The sequence below is a fragment of the Ranitomeya variabilis genome, chromosome 2, assembly GCF_051348905.1.
Source record: "Ranitomeya variabilis isolate aRanVar5 chromosome 2, aRanVar5.hap1, whole genome shotgun sequence".
NCBI lineage: Eukaryota > Metazoa > Chordata > Amphibia > Anura > Dendrobatidae > Ranitomeya > Ranitomeya variabilis.
Window position 1 is genome coordinate 268,656,430 of NC_135233.1, and position 20,728 is coordinate 268,677,157.

At 44.2% G+C, this 20,728-nt stretch overlaps 1 protein-coding gene across 1 annotated transcript in view; it reads left to right on the forward strand.

Annotated features, from left to right (window-relative positions):
- The window catches only part of STEEP1 (STING1 ER exit protein 1), a 46,436-nt gene that overhangs the window by 10,803 nt on the left and 14,905 nt on the right, over positions 1 to 20,728 (forward strand). The window contains exon 2 of the mRNA XM_077284938.1: positions 3,517 to 3,634. Within this exon, the coding sequence (XP_077141053.1) occupies positions 3,517 to 3,634 (118 nt within the window). The remainder of the gene's footprint in view (positions 1 to 3,516; positions 3,635 to 20,728) is intronic.

Below are 20,728 nucleotides of genomic sequence, written 5' to 3' on the forward strand. Positions count from 1 at the left end.
ATTGGACAACAACATTTGTGGTCCACTTTCTCCTTTTACCCTTGGGAAAATAAAAAAAAATTGTTGCGAAAAGATCATTTTTGTGACTAAAAAGTTAAATGTTAATTTTTCCCCTCCATGTTGCTTCTGCTGCTGTGAAACACCTGAAGGGTTAATAAACTTCTTGAATGTGGTTTTGAGCACCTTGAGGGGTGCAGTTTTTAGAATGGTGTTACTTTTGGGTATTTTCAGCCATATAGAACCCTCAAACTGACTTCAAATGTGAGGTGGTCCCTAAAAAAAATGGTTTTGTAAATTTTGTTGTAAAAATGAGAAATCACTGGTCAAATTTTAACCCTTATAACTTCCTAGCAAAAAAAAAAATTGTTTCCAAAATTGTGCTGATGTAAAGTAGACATGTGGGAAATGTTATTTATTAACTATTTTGTGTCACATAACTCTCTGGTTTAACAGAATAAAAATTCAAAATGTGAAAATTGCAAAATTTTAAAATTTTTCGCCAAATTTCCGTTTTTTTCACAAATAAACTCAGATATTATTGACCTAAATTTACCACTAACATGAAGCCCAATATGTCACGAAAAAACAATCTCAGAACCGCAAGGATCCGTTGAAGCGTTCCTGAGTTATTACCTCATAAAGGGACACTGGTCAGAATTGCAAAAAATGGCAAGGTCATTAAGGCCAAAATAGGCTGGGTCATGAAGGGGTTAAGTGACCAGAAACAGAATTGGCTCTGATCCCTGACATTACAGCTGAATGTCAGCCTTGCTACCTTTCGCCAGTCATGTAAATGTACGTTTGGTGCTGAATGTGGTTAATAGACCCCCTTAAACATCATAGCACAAAGTGACGTACATGCATGTGAGCCCTGGGGTCACTGCATGTGGAGACATCTTAGGAGCTGAGCTCTCCTCCCCACAGGCGGTATATGTCAGCCATGTTATCTGTTACTAACGGCAGCATCTGGAGCTGTGCCTTCATCGCTGTTAACTATTTATATGCTGCTGTCAATCTTTCTAAGCAACATCTAGACGGAGCGACTTCCATGGCAGCCAGTGACATCCTTCATTCCCCCTGTCACTGTCATCTTGGTCCTCCTTGGAAGCAGAGCCACATGCTGATTTTCATAGGAGACTGCCATTTTCATTATATACTGCCATACAGTAGTCTAGCAGTATATAGTATCAAGTCCCCTTAGGGGACTTTCTAGTTTTCTAATATAAAACATTTTTATAAATTATAAACATTTGAATCTCCCTTCTCTTTATTAAAATAAAAAAAAAGACAATATCTGGTATCACCACATCCATAAAAGTTCAGTCTGTCAAAATATACAATTAACCCATTCAGTAAATACTGTAAAGAGAAAAAAATGGTGTACGGACCCTAAATTGAAGTCAATAAAACTTTCAGCTCATCACGCGAAAAGAAAGCCCCCAAACAGCTCCATCCATGGAAAAATCACATTGGCGGTTTGTGTCGCCATTTTCCAAGCCCCGTAACATTTTGTTAGGGTCTTGCAAAATGGCAACACAAACTTTTTTTTTTTTTTTTTTTCACAAATTGCTGAACTTTTATTCACCACTTAAATAAAATATATACCGTAGTATGTTCCTGTTTATTGCTATAATCGCGTCATGCTGCCAGGACATTTTTATCACACAGAATGAATGCTGTCAAAACCAAACCCCAAAAGCAATGGCAGACTTGCATTGTTTTCACCGTATCATTCTGTTCACTTTTTTTTTTCCCCATTCTTCAGTACATTGTACGATAAAGGGAATGGTGTCATTCAAAATTAGAACTCGTCCCACGTGAAAACGAATCTTCATATAGGTATACGAGAGAGAAAAAAAAAAGTTACGCGTCTTAGAAGAAGGGGAGTGAAAAATGCAAACATAAAATTGAAAATTGTCTGTGGCGGCGAAGGGTTAAAGTGTTACATGTTGGTTTCAGTAAATCCGTGTTTTTCCCATTAAAGGGGTTGTGCAGACTTCTAGTATTGGTGCTCTATCCTTAGTGGAGTTGCGGTTCTTGGCAATGGACACTACACCGTGAGCTGTGCTATTCTGGCTCTGTTTACATCCGTCCGCCTCCGGAGCTGAGCACAGCTGATCGATGGTGTTGCTGGGTGTCGGACCACCACCGATCTGATACTTAGGACCTATTCTTAGACTTGGTAATCAATATTTATCATTTCTGGACAACCCCTTTAAATAAAATTCCTTGAGTTTTTCTTTGCGCTCTGGGCATGGGGAGGACGGCGGACATCCCATGCCGTTCTCTCGCCCTAAGCCCAGCTGGTGTTGACGCCCTGCGGTTGTGCCGTGTTATCTGCCCTTGGAGCGTTCCCTGAAAATATTCATATTTCTAAGATGACATCCATGATTATTTGCGTTTCATCGCAGAGTGAAGTCTTGTGAGCTGGGGTCTTTAGGCAGGCGGCACTCGAGTGGTGCGCTAATGTAATTGGATTTGAGTCCTTGTGTGCGCCGGCTCCGCTGCCTGCTGTGCTGCAGTAATTATTTAATTTGTGACCCTGCTCAGCGCCGCGCCGATAAGGATTCTCCGCTTAAATGTTCTGTTCATCACAGACCTTTCAGTGGTAATGACCAGACCCCCATTACTGCTGTCTGCGGGAAATAATGATGCGTCCTATGCCCCGGAGAGCTGTAGCGGTCTAACCCCTCCGCGTCCTTGAAGCCTTTCTGTGTATGTTTTCACAAATCCACAAAAGTTTCTGGGACCCCACAAGTGGCGCTGTCCTAACTGAAGCAGGTGGACATTTTCTGATTACATGGCACAACCCGAGTGGGCTCCAAGGGAATGAGGGGCAGACGTTCTGTTAGATGCCCCGATTTGCTGGGGCCACATGATGGCTTCTAGCTAAGGGTACGGTCACGGGACCCCAATCTGGGGAAAATGGGGTTCCACTAGTGAATGCTTTCCTCTTTTTGCACTACATAAGTTCACACTGGAATAATTGACAATTGTTAGATCATTTTGGGGCCTACGTCAGGGACCCCCACTAAGCAAAGAACAAAATACATATTTTCCTCCTTCCATGGCTCCAAGGCCAGGTCACTGGTTACTAGTGATGAGCATAAAGGTGTCATCTGAGCATGCTCTGGTGCTAACCGAGTGACTTCGGCGTGGTAGAAAAATGTGTTCCAGACTCCGTGGCTGCATGTCTTGTGACTGTTCGACACATACAGGGATTGCCTAAGAATCGAGATGTGCAGCCGCGGGGTCTCGAACATATTTTTCAAGCATGCCGAAAACACTCGGTTAGCACCCGAGCATGATGAGATAACACCTTATCCCAGCACGCTCGCTCATCACTGTTGGTTTCGGCTGTCTCCTTATTTTGTGCCATAGATGTAGATTGACAGGAGGGGGTGCCCACCAGCTGCTGTGCCCAGAGGAGAGCAGGGGGCACATATCCACCTTATATCTGCTATATCCGTGTTACCGTGTCTTATGTATTTTTTCGCTTCTGCTCCTCGCTTTCAGACTGCCAGCTGGAAAAGCTTCCCATGAGGCCTCGGGACAGAGCGAGAGTTATCGATGCAGCAAAGCACGCTCACAAGTTCTGTAACACCGAAGAGGAGGAGGCGGTGTTTCTGCGCAGGTAGCTCCCCCGGGCCTCGTTTCCTGTTTTGCCTCCATTTGCCCTGTTACAGATATGTTCTATTGCCGTCCATGTCGATTTTATTGTTATACCTTTATCTGTCCTCTGTGAATTTCTTGTGTCAGAAAGCAGCTTACAGTCTTTCCATATCTTACTGCGCCATGACAAGTGTGTCGGCGGCGAAGTGATTTCTGTCAGACATTGGGGCCTATGGATCAAGCCTTGTACGTCCGACACATGACTTATCAGGAAAGTTGTACATTACCTCACAACACTTCTTTTATTACTTCATTTATTCACAAAGTTTTCTGCAATTTGCTAATAGATGGGGAGATTTAAATTTTTTTTACTGGCATTCTTCTTTAACCAGTTCATGAGCTGGCACAAAGAAAAGTTCTCCAGTGGTTCGGAGCCTGAAGAAATACCAAATCGGGTGATACTAACCTATCATCATCCACCTGGATCTAGGGTCTGCGCTGACACAGGAATAGGAGACCCCACTGTTCCACCAGCAGCAGGACTGCTGAGGAGTGTGATGTTTTGCTCAAGTCACTGCTGCAGCCAATCATAGGCTGCAGTGGTCCTGCTGCTGGTGGAACAGTGATGTCTCGTCTTCCAGTGTCAGCACAGACCCTGGATCCAGATGGGTGTCAGTAGGTGATTCTCCCTTAGTTTATTTTTTACAGATCCAAACACCTTTTTGCCTGGACATCCATTTAAAGAGAATCTTTCACCAGGTTTTTGCCCCCTAATCTGAGAGCAGCATGATGTAGAGATAGAAATCCTGAATCCGGCGATGTGTCACTTACTGGGTTGCTTGCTGCAGTTTTTATACAATCACTGTTTTATCAGCAGGAGATTCTCACTAGAGGACTATTGATCCTGCTGCCAGGTAGTCCTCCATATTCATGAGCTTTGTATAACCCCGCCTCCACTACTGATTGGCAGCTTTTTGCATACACTGTGCACGAGCAGAAAGCTGCCAATCAGTGGCGTGGGCGGGGTTATACAGAGCTCAGCGTTCAGAGAACTGCAGCAGATAAAATAATGATGTTATCAAAATGATATCAATCAGCCGAGTATGTGATACATCGCTTGAATTGGAGTCTCTGCCCCTACGTCATGCTGCTCTCAAATGGGATTGCAAAAACCTGATGACAGATTTACTTAGAATTATCTAGGATTTGGAAAAAAAAAATACTCAAAACGGGGAAAAATTGACTATGAATCGGTCTGTTGACTTATCCCGCAGTGATGCTGTGCATGTGACCGCTACAATTAACCTCTTCAGTGCCTTAGAACAACGTGTGTTTATCTCGGACCGTCATAAATGCTGCTGAAATAACTGCAGAGAAGGAGCCGTCGGCTTTGGGTCTCCACCATGTTAAAGGGATTGTCCTCTACTAGGACAACCCCGTTCTTGCTCTAAATGTTTGACCCTGATAAAATAATAAAGCCTATACTCACCTCTTGTGTCGGTGCCATTCCCACCGTGTCGGCACTCGCCGTCGCGGTGTTGTGACATGTGACCCCGTCGCCCAATCAGCGCTGCCGTCACTGTCCCCGCCTTCGTACGGCGGAAACATGAAGAGGAAGTCCGGGCCGCCGCTGGTCTGACTTCTTTACATTTATATTTTACAAACATATTAAGTGGAGAACATTCTAGACTTTACCAAGACCCTGCCATTTTTCCCCTTCTGTTCTTTCTTTTTTTCTGTATGAGAGCTCGCTTACTGTGGGACAAGTTGTACTTTTGAGTGACTCCATTCTTCTTACCATATAATGTGCTGAAAACGTAAAAGGGTAGTAAGCAGGATAGTAAAAAATAACCCTAAAACTGTACTATAATTGTATTTTTATGGCTTTCATTGTACTGCACAGTGCACTTGTAGGGTTTTCTAGATTTTAGTGGTTTAAAAAAAATTCTGAACACTATAGAAAAAGCAAAAAATCTGTATCATACATGCACTTTAATGCATCAAAAATATTATATTGTTTGATATTCATACGAACCACCAAATACCTTTTAAAATTGTGTTCCCCTTTCTATTGAAATTATTATTTTTTTTTATATATTGGACGTATTTATTTAAATACAGGCAGAAAAAGCATTTAGGACTTAGTGTCTTTGTTTTGTTCTTTTTATCATGCTTTTTCAATTTATTTTTTTTATTTATTTTGTACATTATGCACCTTTTAATGTTTTTTGTAAGACTTTTTGGGGGGAGCAGTTAAACACATTAATGTGTTTGTTTTATATCTGATTTCCCCTATAAATGGGGTTGGTATGTTAGCCCCAGTTACAGGAGAAATCAGTCTCTTCTCTGCACAGTAGAGCGGTCTGGGTTTCCTAGGACTTAGCAGCTCATGTTCTTTCCCCACACCCAGAGGTCACCTGATCTCCAGGTTTGGAGGAGGAAGCAAGGTAAGTGCTCCCTAATCCCTCCCTAATCTGTATACACACCGCTTGTTCATGGCTGATTGAAAAGGTAGACTTGATAATAAATCATGTCTGCCTTCTTTGCAGGGAGCCTAGATGTGTGACAGCCAACCCCCTGCCCCTGCACAAGGGCATGTAGCAGCTCTATTACGCAGTGATTAATCAAATGGTAATAACCTTTTGACTGCATCAATTTGCTTATTACTTTTATCCTTTTTTACATTTCTTATGTCTGTTATTCTCAGATTTTCAGTGCTGCCATGTAGTATGTGTCTGTAGCTACTTGAGGGTCTGGGAACAGGACTGTGCAGAGTTACAAAGCCGTCAAAGTTCCTATGTGTCCAGCCGCTCCACTGTGCAGAAGTCTCAGGCAGGGCTGATCCTAGATTACCTGATGCAAAAAATGAAATGGCGCCCCCTACCACCAGTTTTTCACTAACTTAAAGGAGGAACTTGTCACCTGTTTCATGGTGCCCAAAACACGGGCAACATTAATCATAGCCTGGCTGCACAATTGCAGCTAAGTATATTATTCTTTGAAATGGTATAGTATTTCAGAGAAAATACACTTTAAAAGTCCGTCCGGGGACCAGAGCCAGAAACGAGACTAGACTGTCACTTTCCGTGACTGGTTCTTCCCAGCGCTGCTAAGGGTGGTTGACAGGTCTCTATATGTACACATGAAGCAGAGACCTGTCAATCACCATGACTGGCGCTGAGAATGGCCGGCCAGGGGCGGTGCCAAAGTATTCTTGTCTCCAGCTATGGTTCTCGGCCAGAACATTAGAGGATATGGGGGGCGTGGTTTGCACGGGAATAGGAGCGGACCTACTTTACAGAAGCTCCTGTAATTTCCCTGACTTAAGCTACTAAAAAGCCTACAAAAGTGGACAATTCTGGTACCAAAGCATTTATAAACATGCCTGGTACTCATTATAAGAAGAAGGGATCCAAATTTGTGGAGAGAAATCCCTCTCCAGGACAGAGAATCAGACGCGGCTCTGGAGGAGCGCTGCCCCTGCATGGAATCAAACATGGCGGACCTGCTTCCTGTAAGCTGTCTCTAAGTGGAGCCCCAGCTAAGCCTGAGACCTCTGGAGTACAGCGGTCTTTCGGGTCACAGACCGGGCTAAAGGCTCCTCTCCCAGCGGCGCAGCCACTCGCAAGCAGCTGTAGAAAGAGGTATGGAGCTGCGGTCGACTCGGGCGCCGGGAAGAAGCAGGCGGCAACAGGGAACAAAGCGCCGACTCCCCTGCATCTGCCGCCCGGCAAGGAACAGCTGACCGACCAGAACAGAAGCAGTAGCCTAATCCACAAGGCACAGAAGTTTGTGCCGAAGATCTTAGCTGCTGCAGGAACCCGGACTGAGACCGCGGCACAGACCGCAGTACAGAGGGCACAGAAAGGGGCACCGCTCGCCGAGGAAGGAGTGCAGCGACCGGTCAGCGCGCCCGCATCTCCAAAATGGCGCCCACGCCGCCGCAGCTCAGGCACAGCGCTCCTGAGTTTGTGCCGGGGCTGCGGGCGGCTGAAGAGACACAGCACCGGAACCCAGCAGCGCCAAAGAGGGACAGCACGCCGTTGCAGCAAGACCATTCCAAGAAGCTGCAGACGGGTAAGAACGAGGGAGCCAGCTGTGGAACATACCCGGGAAGATCAGACCGCAGGGGGAGGGGGATAATGGCGGCGGCTGTCAGCTATGAGACTCTGCAGGGGGATGGAGGCGCTCATGAACGCTGCAGCATCTATGACACCCGCAGCAAGCCCCTTATGCAGACAAAAGACCACCATATGTTTGACTCAGAACCCCTCAATATGCCCACAAAGACGGAGACCAGGGAAAAAAAGATGTGTCACTCAGACAATACAAGATGAGGTGACCACTACACCGCTACAACACCGCCACAGTATGCAGCAGCCCCATAACTTTCAAACAAGTTGTGACACCCCTAAATCCCCCGATAGAGGCACGAAAATTACAGGGCATGTAAATGCGGATACTATCCACGTGGTCACACCAGGGAAAAGTCGCTCCAACACCCCATCAGAGCTGCCAAGCCCCAATGGGCACAAGACAAGGGACTTAACTGGGACTACTAATAGTGATGGGAAGTCAAATGCCTGTGACTGCGACCAGCCCTCTGATACTCCAGGGGGTGATTCTCTCACATATTTCAAGACACAACGTAATATGTTGCTAGAAAATATCAGTCTGATATGTGAAAGAGGATTCAGAGAAATGTCGACAGTATTTACCCCCTATCTCACCCCTTTTAAGGAACAGGAGGTTGTAAACTATGACTCAGATAACTCCTCTGACTTATCAGAGGGGTCAGGAAATTTCCACTCTGAAGAATTTATAAAAATGACAGACTACTCTGATGGTGAGGACAGTGACTTCCACAATTCCACAGATTCTAATGCAATCTCCACCCAGAATTCCCTTCCGGGGGAGCCCTTTGGAGTTTGAGACTCATGTGCCTACAAAACAAGGTCAAAAGAATCAGGAAGAGAGACCCGTGACCCATTCTCCGACTACTTCAATAGATAGCATCCCAGCTTCCGACGACTATCCATCCGAAAGCTTTATGATCGACATATGCAGAGCTCTTTTAACATCAACAAATATCCTGAAGAGGGGTAATAATCATACTGGTTATGAACCAAAAATTTCAGTTTCTCAACAACCAAACACGGAAAGAGCCTCTGAATCATTTATTAAACAGCTCTTCAAAGATTTTGCTCTTTTTATTGCTGGTGACTCTACATTTCGCCCTAACAGGGACAGCGGTACTCTGCTTCTAGACCAAAGGAGGATGGAACCCCCGGTCCAAAATTATCGTGCCTCGCTTCCTGCCCAGACTGACAATCCGCACGCATTCTTGGACTCTCTGGAGGGGATTCAAAAAGACATCACCTTCTTCAGAGATTATCTGGCCAACTATGAGGACTTCAGAAGAAAAGACAATATCAAAATAAGGGGCATACCCGAATCGATTCAACCTGCACAACTAAAAGAGTTTATTTCTAAAATGATCTCTCACCTGTTACCCAAAAGAGGAGGGGAAAACTTAATTGAGAAAGTCTTCAGAATCCAAAGGCCTCCATCTCTTCCTCCACATCTTGCCTGTGACGTCATTGTGTCCTTCTTCCCCACAGGGGTTAAAAACGACCTTCTGGGGTTGACAAGAAACTCAAAAGCTCTCCCCGGCCCCATACAGCAACTTATCCTTTTTTAAGGACCTGTCAAAAATAACGTTACAAAGACGTAAATCTTTTCTCCAAACCACCCGGAGTCTCACGCAAGCTGGAATCCGCTACCTGTGGACAAAGTCTTCCAACCTATATGTCAAAATTGCTTCAAGGGCGTTCACCCTCTCAAGCCCCGAGGAGGGAATGACTCTCCTTAAAAGAGCGGGGCTATCGTTTTCTTCAATTTCACCTGATGCCGTCCCTCTGGTCACACCAGAAGCATACCCTACTTGAAAAAGTGTCCTTTCTACTTGAATGTCTTACTGATATTGAACCGGACATTGCCCTCCAAGAGGTTTCCGGGTCACTTCAGGTGACTCTGGGCCGGGCAGGTTTTCACGTATTACTGAGTGATACAGATTTTAGTTTTATACTTCAGTTTGAATAATTATTTTCACGAGAGAAGCGTTGTGAACATAATAACTTCACAAACACGAGCTCATGTACTCATATAAGAAATCTATTTTATGCTAGTTTTCAGGTTCTATGAAGCTATAACACATAATCTTACATTTAAGTTACACAGTCTAAGCTTTTTCAATAATACTTTATGCTACATCATAAGCTAATGTACGCATGTAGGAACTCTTGTTTCTGGTTTAATGAAGCTACAACACAATCTTATATCTCAGTTACACTGTTTAAGCTTTTTCAATAATACTTTATATCATAAGCTAACGTACGCATAGGAACTCTGTTTCAGGATGTATCGTAAAAATATGACTTCTATACGTTTGTAAACCTGCCATTTTCCCCCTATTTTCATAGGGATTTCCTTTCCTAAATTCATATCCCCTCCCTCCCTCCCCCTCCTGGTTTACCTTACCCAGTTAAACTGTTAAAACCCTAATAAAAATATTGGAACAAGAACATTAGAGGATATTTCCTCTGAAGTGCTGGAGCTTTTCATAGAAAGATATACACCAGCTGGGTTCTGATTCATGCTGCCCATTTAGCAAAGCCAGGTAGGACAGGACTTCAAGTCTTGATTACATGCACCTGCCTTATTTTGACTACAAACTGGTGACTGTCCAGCTAAAATATGACCTGTAGCTGAGAAAGACACGTGCTGGAGGTCTCTCTCTCTGAATGGAGACTCCATGGGTGAACTCAGAAAGCTGAGGAGTCTGTGTGTTGGAGCAGAAGAGAACCATGTGGATGCTGCAGTCTGTTAAGTGTGAACTGTGCACAAGATTGAAAACTTCTGTTTGGCTCTGGACGCTGCTGGAGCTCATCCTGAAAGGGATACCAACATTGGTGGGATTGGGCCTCTTCTGTACCAGAACAGTACCCAGACCCCATTCACTTGAATGGATGGCCCGAACATCCATGTGCATGACAGCATGGAAAACACTGTTTTCCAGTCACCCATGACAGCACGGAGAGTGGGGATCCGCCCTTCAAGGACAGGAAACCTTCAAGATAACAAAGGGTGGCTCCTCTCTCTGCATCAGTGGTTTCCTTCAGTCCTGCATGGCGGCAGAAGAAAGAAGATTAAGAAAAGCAAGTTCCCAGACCTTGGCCGGTCGATTGGGGCAAGGCACACTCTCTGCTGCGGCCAGCACCGAGATTGTTGGAAGCGCCGTCGGTCGTCACCGCATGGTTAGCCATCCGCTCCGCGAACCGGCGCGGTCATAGAGTGCAGCCGGAAACCGGAAGTCGCACTCTGACGTGGCCGGGACCTTTTACCCGGAGCACTTCTGGGGCGGCTACTGGAAGCTGCAGGAGGACGCCGGCAAATCCCCTACAGCACAATACTTAAGGGTAGATCACCGGCCAGGCAGGGGCGCCAGTGCAGCGATGGATGCACAGCAGCCCTCTCCACAGCTGCCGCAGTAAGGGCTGCAGCCACAGTAGCAGCATTTGGAGCCAGAGCAGCCGCAGCGACGTCAGATGCGACCACACCAGGATAGGAGTTCTGGATGCTCCAGCAGGGCACGCAGGCCCAAAGACTCTAGGCCAAGTTGGCACAGGTCTACCAAGATGGAAGATTCCGCAGTCCCTAAAGGAGACCTTTCGGACGACATCCTACCTCCTGTTCCGGTACCCTTCAATTTTCCTACGAGTGGTGAGTGAGCTGCAAGAATGTTATTTTAATAATGCAAAACTCTTTCTCTCCCTCTCTCCTTCTCTGTCCTCTTGCCTTTCTGGTCCGGTCCGATGGGTGTTGCAGATCCTGGTCCGGCGCCTCCCATCTTCCTGTGATGCCACCCTCCTGCTTGCTTCACAGGTTCCCCGGGGTCGCGCTCCTGCTCAGGCGTACTTATCTGCTCTGTTGAGGGCAGAGCAACTTCCTGCAGTGCACAGGCCCTGGGCCTCTCTGACCTTTCCTGGCGCCTGCACACTTTGCTCTGCCCTCAACAGGGCAGATAAGTAGGCCTGCGCAGGAGCGCGATGCCAGGGAGCCCATGTGGATGAGGCATGGACGCGTCATTCACATGAAGCAATCAGGAGGGCGGCATCGCAAGAAGATGGAAGGTACTGGACCAGGACCTGAAACACCCATTGGACCAGACCGCCCCCAGGTGAGTATAATAAAAGTTATGTTTCTTCTCTTGCAGGTCGGATCGGCGGCTTATCTATGGCATTATAGAATGCTGTAGATAAGCCCTGAAAGGCAGTGGCCGTAACTTGTATCGGCTAAACCTGGTGACCGGTTCCCTTTAAAAGGTTGCCCAGGGGACGTACAGGCAAAAGGGAAACCAGGTTCTCTCCCTTGTGAAGGTCAATACTTATTTGGTTCAACTTTGGATGCCATCTTAGAAAAAGCTGCTGGTAAGAAGAAAGGGTTCCCAAAACTTCTCTTCTTGTCCTTCAGGCAGTCCTTTCGGAGGAAGAAATACAGCCGAAAGAGACCATCCACAGAACACAGTAAATGGGAAGAGCAACCAGAATATACACACACTGTGTATATATACATGCATGCACACACCCAATATACACTGTAGTCACACATATAACAACCTCCCCTACATCAGTGCGTCCAGCACCAGATCTTGGGTCCCTTCCTTTCCCTTTCATTTTTTTGGGATATGGAGTTGTGCAAGGATTTTCTTGCACAGTGAGTGACGGTTTTAATGATACAGTTTTGTGGTACATACAGAGTTACTTTTGATCTCCTCTAATTGCACTTTATTAGATTTTTGCTGCGGCCAAAAAATGTAATGCTGATGTTTTGATTTTTTTTTTTTATTATGCTGTTTACAGATCGATTTTAATTTACTTTATATTTTGGTAGATTGGACCTTTCTGAACGCAGTGATACCGAATGTGTGTGTGTGTGTATATATATCGATTTCCCCCCCCCCCCCCCCCTCCCCCCAGTCGCTCCCTTTTCCCAATATCCTAGGAATACACTTATTTCTATAAATATATCATCACACTGTGGTTCCACTGTTATACTGTGTGTTCTTCCCTGGCTTAGTTGTATTTTTTGCCTTTTCTATCTCAGCCCTTGGGACGTAGCCGCTGGTGACTGTAGCGTGGATATTTATGTTCACGGGGATATGTTTGAATGAGCAGTGTACTAATTCCTATTAGTCGCAGTAGGAGGTATAATTGAGCTGCTATTCCTCGGCAATGTGCGTCCCACCATCATTTATTTTTCAGCTGATTGACCTTAATTACTGAAGACGATTTCCTTTCTGCTTCAAATAGACACAAATCTGTAAGAATCTTTTTTTTTTTTTTTTTTTTTTTTTTTTTTTAATGAAAAAAAAAAAAAAATACTTTTGCTAGACTGGTGCAATTGGTACTATAAAAATGAGCTTCATTATGAGAGAGATTCTTAACCTTTCTTGGCTAAACTCCTGGGAATCGGTTTCATAATGCACCATATATTCTGAATAATGTATGTGAAATTAATTAGCATGGTTCTAGCACTGTGTGCTAATTTGCCATTTTGCTGAATACTGTACTACATATTGCAGTAGTTTTTTTGGCGCATTGTGACCTGACCGTGCAGATTCCCCACCACATCCTTTCACGCTGCCTGGGTTTTCTGATGACCTCTTTACTACCATTTTGAGATGGCCTTTTTTTGTTGTGTTTTTTTTTTAAATAGTTTAGTGACAGAACAATTCTTTCAACCCCTTCACGATATTTGACGTTCCTATACCTCATGGTCTGGAAGTGGTTCTCAGAACGCTGACGTACAGTTACAGGATGGCAATCATGTGGCCACCATGTCCGAAGGCATGGTGATCGCATGAAGGTGCTTGCGGTTTTCTCACAGCATGGCACCGGGACTTGTCACCACGGGAGGGGGGTTTCATTGCTCCCACCCCACCTCTCCACAACTATGGTTGCTTTGATTGCCTGTTCAATTCTGAACAGCCAATCACAACATTTTCAGTGCTTCAAGCAAAGAAAAAAAAACCTGAAACACTGAAGATGTTACAGCACTAATTATAGGTTGGACATCAATCATAGGCTGAAGCCCAGCATCACCAGGCCCAGCTCTGATTATTGCGATCTCACCAATTGGAGTGCACAGACTCAATCTGACCTCAGTATAAGCCCACACCAGGCTCTGTATATACAATGTCCATAGACAGTGAGCTGCCTGTCGCAGGAGGGGGCGTTGCCAGACCAGGAAACATGAGCTGCTGTGTCCCAGCAATGATTAGCTTCTGGTGCTAAAACAATCATTGCAAGCAAACTAAACCTCTTTGCGGCTTGATAAGAGTGGCATCCTGGAAATCTGTGTTTTAACCCCTACATCATGTTGTCTTCAGCTTACATAGCAAAAGCCTGCTGACAGATTCCCTTTAAAGTGAGGATAGAAGAAACCAGGTAGAAAACTGCTTATCCCCAAAGCTGTAAAAAGAAAATATCCTTTTTGATAAAGATCAAACTAGCATCTGAGATATTGCCCTGAAAATTGAGGTTCTGTTTGCTAAAATGTCTTGTAGAGTTAAAATATATTTTGAGAACATGGAGTCCCTTAAGGACTATATGCATAGAAGAGCAAAGTTTCCTTAAAAAAGCTTTGGAATCTGCTACAGCTGCCTTCAAGCCTAATTCGTCATCTACTTGCATAGATCGCTCCCGGCGCGGCTCAATCAATTAGAAATACTTATTCAAAGTAAAGCTTCTAGAGATAGTTTACTTTCCTCTAAGCCATTGCTTCGCACAGCAGTAGGTTTTCTAGCAGATACGTCTGTTGATGTATTAAGATTTTGGGCTAGATCAGCCTCCCTTTTAACTCCGCTATATGGGCTTTATGCTAAAAAGTTGGTCAGGAAAGACAGCTTCTAAACGTCGCTTGTCCAACATTCCTCACGAGGGAGTCTGCCTCTTCAGGACAGTACTGGATGATCTTTTTGTTAAGACTGGAGTTAAAAAGAGAGTCCCCCCCCCACACACACACACTTAATACCCCAAAACAATAGTTTTATTTTATTTTTTAACCTTAAAGCTGAAACTAAGGGCTGTAGATGGCGATACAATCAGTGGGACTTGGGCGTCATTCATTCAAGAGTGCAGTTCAGTTTCCGTCCTCTTAGGCTGGTTTCACACTTGCGTTTTGATCTGCAGCGTTTCTACCGAAAAAAACGCATGTGTTTTTTTTCCCTATGTTTAACATTATAACATTTTTGCTGCATGCGTTCAGTCGCAGAAATGCAACATGTAGTAATTTCTAGAGGCGTTTTTTTGCCGCAAAAAAACGCATGCGTTCAATTGCGTTTGATTTGCTTCAAAAAATACATTGTCTATGGAAACGCATGCGTTTTTGCGTACATGCGTTTGCTTGCATTTTAAACGCATGCGTTTTTATAGAAAAAAAACAAGAATACACCCTGATAAGCCACCCCCCACGATCAGGGTGATAAAGGGATCCTAACCCTAACCCTAGGGATCCAAACCCTAACCTTAACCCTACCCCTAACCCTACTCCTAACCCTAACAATATGACAGTGAATACTCTCCGAGTCTATATGTTTAGTACTCTATAGCAATACCGAATATCTTGGGGTGTCCACATTGAACAAAGCTTTTTATTAGAAGAATGTCCTGGTCACCAGGTCAACATAATAGCCAATCCCTATGGATCCCTAGGGATAGGGTTAGGGTTTGGATCCCTAGGGGTAGGGTTAGGGTTAGGGTTTGGATCCCTAGGGTTAGGGTTAGGGTTTGGATCCCTAGGGTTAGGGGTAGGGTAGGGTTAGGGTTTGGATCCCTTTATCACCTTGATGGTGGGGGGTGGCTTATCAGTGACCTGGTGACCAGGACATTCTTGTAATAAAAAGCTAACCCTAACCCTAATTCTATTAATAGTGGGTTTTCTAGTTGATTTTGATGATTGGCAGCTGTCACACACTTCTCAGCATGCGTTTCAAAAACGCAAACGCAGGAAAAAACACATGTAAACGCGTCAAAACGCCGCTTTTTTTACTGCATGCAAAAACGCATGCGTCTAAAAAACGCAGCATTTGCACGCGTTTACATGCGTTTTTTCACCACCTGCGGTTTTTTTTACAAACGCTGCAGATCAAAACGCAAGTGTGAAACCAGCCTTACTAGGTTGATGGTCACAAAGTCCCTAACCTCTTATCCTGATCTGCCATTGACAAGGACATTTTCTCCCCACTTGGAAAAAGACGTCTTACTGACAATTCCCCCAGAAGACGACAAAAGGGGGTTTTATTCACTTTTTCTGGTAAAAAAAAAAAATGGATCTCACAGAACAATCGTTCATTTAAAACCTTTAATCAAATTCTTAACATCTCAAAAATTCAAGTTTGAGACTGTACCATATCCCTAAACATCCAGAATGCCAAATTTACCACTAATTATAATGACCTTTTTTTGTGCAGAGGAGGTTCCGAACTCTGTAGTGTATTTATGACCTATGTTGTATGACCCCGCTCTGTAACTATATGTTCTGTCATGTCATGGTTGAGTTGCTCTGGTTCTTAAATGCTTCTACTTTTCACTAATACCCCTCATAGTCCATGAGCCGGGCCAGATATCGGTACCACCCGGAGTGACTAATTTTCTTTGGTATTTTTAGGTAGATGCATGTCTGTAGTTTATTTTTTGATATGATAGCCCTTACATATACGTAGCTTATTAACCCCTTCAGCCCTAGGCCTATTTGTACCCAAGTGCCTAAGCCAATCTGACCTGTGCCACTTCATGGGCTAATAACTTTGGAACGCTTTCACCTATCCAAGCCATTCTGAGATTGTTTTCTCGTGACATATTGTACTTCACGTCAGTGCTAAATGGGAGTCAATATATTTTACCTTTCTATATAAAAAAATGCTAAATATTCGGAAATTTTGGAAAAATCGGCAATTTTTTAACTTTGAAATTCTCTGCTTTTTACAAAAATACTGATACCCCCCATAATAGTTATTAATTTACACTCCCCACATGTTTACTTCATATTGGCATCATTTTGAAAATGAAACCTTATTGTTTTACGACGTAATAGGGCTTATAGTTTTATGCGCAATTTTTCACATTTACAGCAAAACCCACTTTTCAAAGGACCAAGTCACTTCTGAAGTCACTTTAAGGGGCTTACATAACAGAAACCACCCATAAATTACCCCATTTTGCAAACTACACCCCTCAAGCTGTTCAAAACTCATTTTTAAAAACTGTTAACCCTTTAGGTGTTCCACAGGAATTTTAGCAGAATGAAGGCGAAATTTCAAAATTTCATTTTTTTTCCAGATATTACATTGTAATCCAATTTTACCTGCAACCTAGCAAGGGTTAACGGCAAACCCAAACTTGGTTACCCTAATTCTGCAGTTTATAGAAACACCCCACATGTACTCGTAAACTAAAGTATGGGCACACAGCACAGCTCAACACGGAAGGAGCGCTATGTGGTTTTTGGGTGGCGGATTCACTGGAAGAAATCTAGGGGGCCATGTCACATTTGAAGGCTGCCTGAGGTACCCCCACAGTGGAAACCCCAAAAAGTGACCCTATTTTGGAAACTACACCCCCAAGGAATCTTTTAGGGGGTATAGTGACCACTTTGACCCAACCAGTGTTTCACAGTAGTTGGAAACACTTGGTTGAGAAAATGGAAAAAGTGCATTTTTTACATGAAGGTGTCATTTTAGGCTCATTTTTTTATTTTTAAGAGGTGTACCAGCAAAAAATGCACCCCACTATTTGTTCACCAATCTCTCCCGAACACAACAACACCCGATATGTTGTCGTACACTGCAGTATTGGGGAACGGCAGGCCTCGGAAGGGAAGGAGCGCCAAATGACTTTTGGAGTGCAAATTTTACTGGAAGAAATCTAGGGGGCTATGTCACATTTGAAGACACCCTGAGGTGCCCCAACACACGCACACACACTGAGCAATCCGACAGATGATACCATGGTGTTTTGCCTATGACAAGGTCAACTATGCCCGATACCTAACCTATTACTATGCCACAATGTCTCGGCTGCCCATAGAACACCCAGAGGTCCATGAATACTTCATGCAAGGTGGCTTTTCGGTCCAGATCGGTAGCAAGAATCCTTTTGGACGAATTCCTGTGGACCAGACCATTGAAGAGACAATCAACAAAGACACCCAGACACCAGGGGGCACAAAAGGCTTCAGCCTCAAAGTTGGAGCTGTTTCCAGGTTCTACCTGACATCAGAGTACCGCAGTATGTACTTGAGGCAGCTGAGGGCCCTGGTAGGCCAACAATATACTGACTTCAGCCATTCAGACCTACAGGTGTCTAGGATTAGAAGAGATGAAGCCGATGTCCAATCTTTCGTTCAACTGCTGGAGACAGGTTGGGTGAACCCCTTCAACAAAGAGCATAATGGTGAACTTATCAGTTTGTCAACAGCGACTGTAGCACCACCAGATGTAGCCAAAGACCTTCAAGGGGCATACAGTATAGGAGAGGATGCATATCAAACATTCAAGGATGAGCGTTTGGGTACCGATAAGCCAACTACATTGTTTCATGACAAGATGACGAAGAACAAACTTAAAACGTTCTCTAACATCCAAATGAAGACACGCAGACAAGGTCTTGGCAAGGAGGTAATTTTGAAGGCTGACAGAAACCTATTTGGCCAGATGATACTTGTAGCTGAGAACAGAAAGCTACAAATGAGTGATGTCTTGACTCATCCCCTGGGTCCATTGCCATGGGCACTTGCCAATGGTGATGGGTCTATCCGCAAGACCAACAAGGCTGCCCTCGCAAGGGAGTTGGAGAGGAATGCTCGTCCTGCAGAAGTGATCCCCGAGCCCTCTGCAACCATCATTGATGGGATGAGCCTGGTTCAGAAACTGAAGGGAAACAATGCAACATTTGGCCAGCTAGCAGGCACAGCAATGAGTCGCGCTATCCATGAGGGTGCTAAGAGCAAGCGCATTGATATTGTCTTTGACGTCTACAAGGAGACATCCATCAAAGATACAGAAAGAGTCAACAGATATGAAGGCACAGGGATCCATTTCAAGAACATTCAACATGGGCACAACATCCAGCAGTGGAAAAAGCTTCTAAGTAGTTCCTCCAACAAGGCAAGTCTCATAAAGTTTCTGGTAGAAGAATGGAAGGCGAAACACCACAGGGAGAAGCTTGAGGAGAAGGAGCTGTATGTCACATGTGAGCAGCTCTGCTTTAAGATCACCAAAGAACAGTGGGAAGAGGCTGCTGACCTTAAGTCAAATCAAGAAGAAGCAGACACACGCCTCCTTCTCCATGCTCTTCATGCAGCAGAATCTGGTTACAAGTCGGTCATCATCACTTCGGAGGATACTGATGTCATGGTCCTGTGTCTGGGCATGTGCCACAAAATCCCATCCCACCTGTTCCAGAAATGCGGTACACAGAACCGGACAAGATTCCTGGATATCACCACTCTGAGCCGAACATTGGGAGGCAGCGTATGTGATTCATTGATTGGTATGCATGCATTTACAGGCTGTGACACCGTCAGTGCATTCGCTGGCCGTGGGAAGATGACGACACTCAAGCAGTTGAAGATGAACAAGACATACCAGGATGCCTTTCAGGAAGTTGGTCGTTCATGGGAAGTGTCTACCGAACTTTTTGAGAAGTTACAGGAAATCACCTGCCACATGTACCTGCCAACTACCCAAACAACTGAGGTAAACAGGCTCCGTTATCAGCTGTTCTGTGCCAGACGTGGAGTGGTAGAGTCAAGTCAACTCCCTCCTTGCCAGGACTGCCTTTTCATGCATGCACTGCGTGCAAACTACCAGGCTGCGATCTGGAGGAGAAGTCTGCAGAGCCAGCCATGGGTTGCAAACCCAACAGACTGCGGTTGGATGATAGATAACGACGGAAAGCTTGTTGTCAAGTGGATGCAAGGGGCACCAGCACCAGAAGCTATTATACAGCTACTGTCCTGCAAGTGTGTGCGGTCATGTGAACTTCCTCAGTGTACTTGCCTCAGCAATGGCCTGAAGTGCACAGACATGTGCAGATTACAGACATGCCAGAACAAGGGTACTGAAGACGAGCCAGTAGAACAACAGTCAGATTCAGAGTCCGATGTTGAAGATATTATGGAGTAACATATATATATATATATATATATATATATATATATATATATATATATATATATATATATATATATATATATATGCACATGACATGTTCAGTGTGTATTTACATAACTTGGATTAAATTTTGTTACAAATACTACATCTAGTCACTCCGGGTGGTACCGATATCGTCATATTTGGTTCTTGGCTCATGCTAAAATTCCTGTGGAACACCTAAAGGGTTAACAGTTTTTAAAAATGAGTTTTGAACAGCTTGAGGGGTGTAGTTTGCAAAATGGGGTAATTTATGGGTGGTTTCTGTTATGTAAGCCCCTTAAAGTGACTTCAGAAGTGACTTGGTCCTTTGAAAAGTGGGTTTTGCTGTAAATGTGAAAAATTGCGCATAAAACTATAAGCCCTATTACGTCGTAAAACAATAAGGTTTCATTTTCAAAATGATGCCAATATGAAGTAAACATGTGGGGAGTGTAAATTAATAACTATTATGGGGGGTATCAGTATTTTTGTAAAAAGCAGAGAATTTCAAAGTTAAAAAATTGCCGATTTTTCCAAAATTTCCGAATATTTAGCATTTTTTTATATAGAAAGGTAAAATATATTGACTCCCATTTAGCACTGACGTGAAGTACAATATGTCACGAGAAAACAATCTCAGAATGGCTTGGATAGGTGAAAGCGTTCCAAAGTTATTAGCCCATGAAGTGGCACAGGTCAGATTGGCTTAGGCACTTGGGTACAAATAGGCCTAGGGCTGAAGGGGTTAATAAGCTACGTATATGTAAGGGCTATCATATCAAAAAATAAACTACAGACATGCATCTACCTAAAAATACCAAAGAGAATTAGTCACTCCGCTTGGTACCGATATCGTCAAAT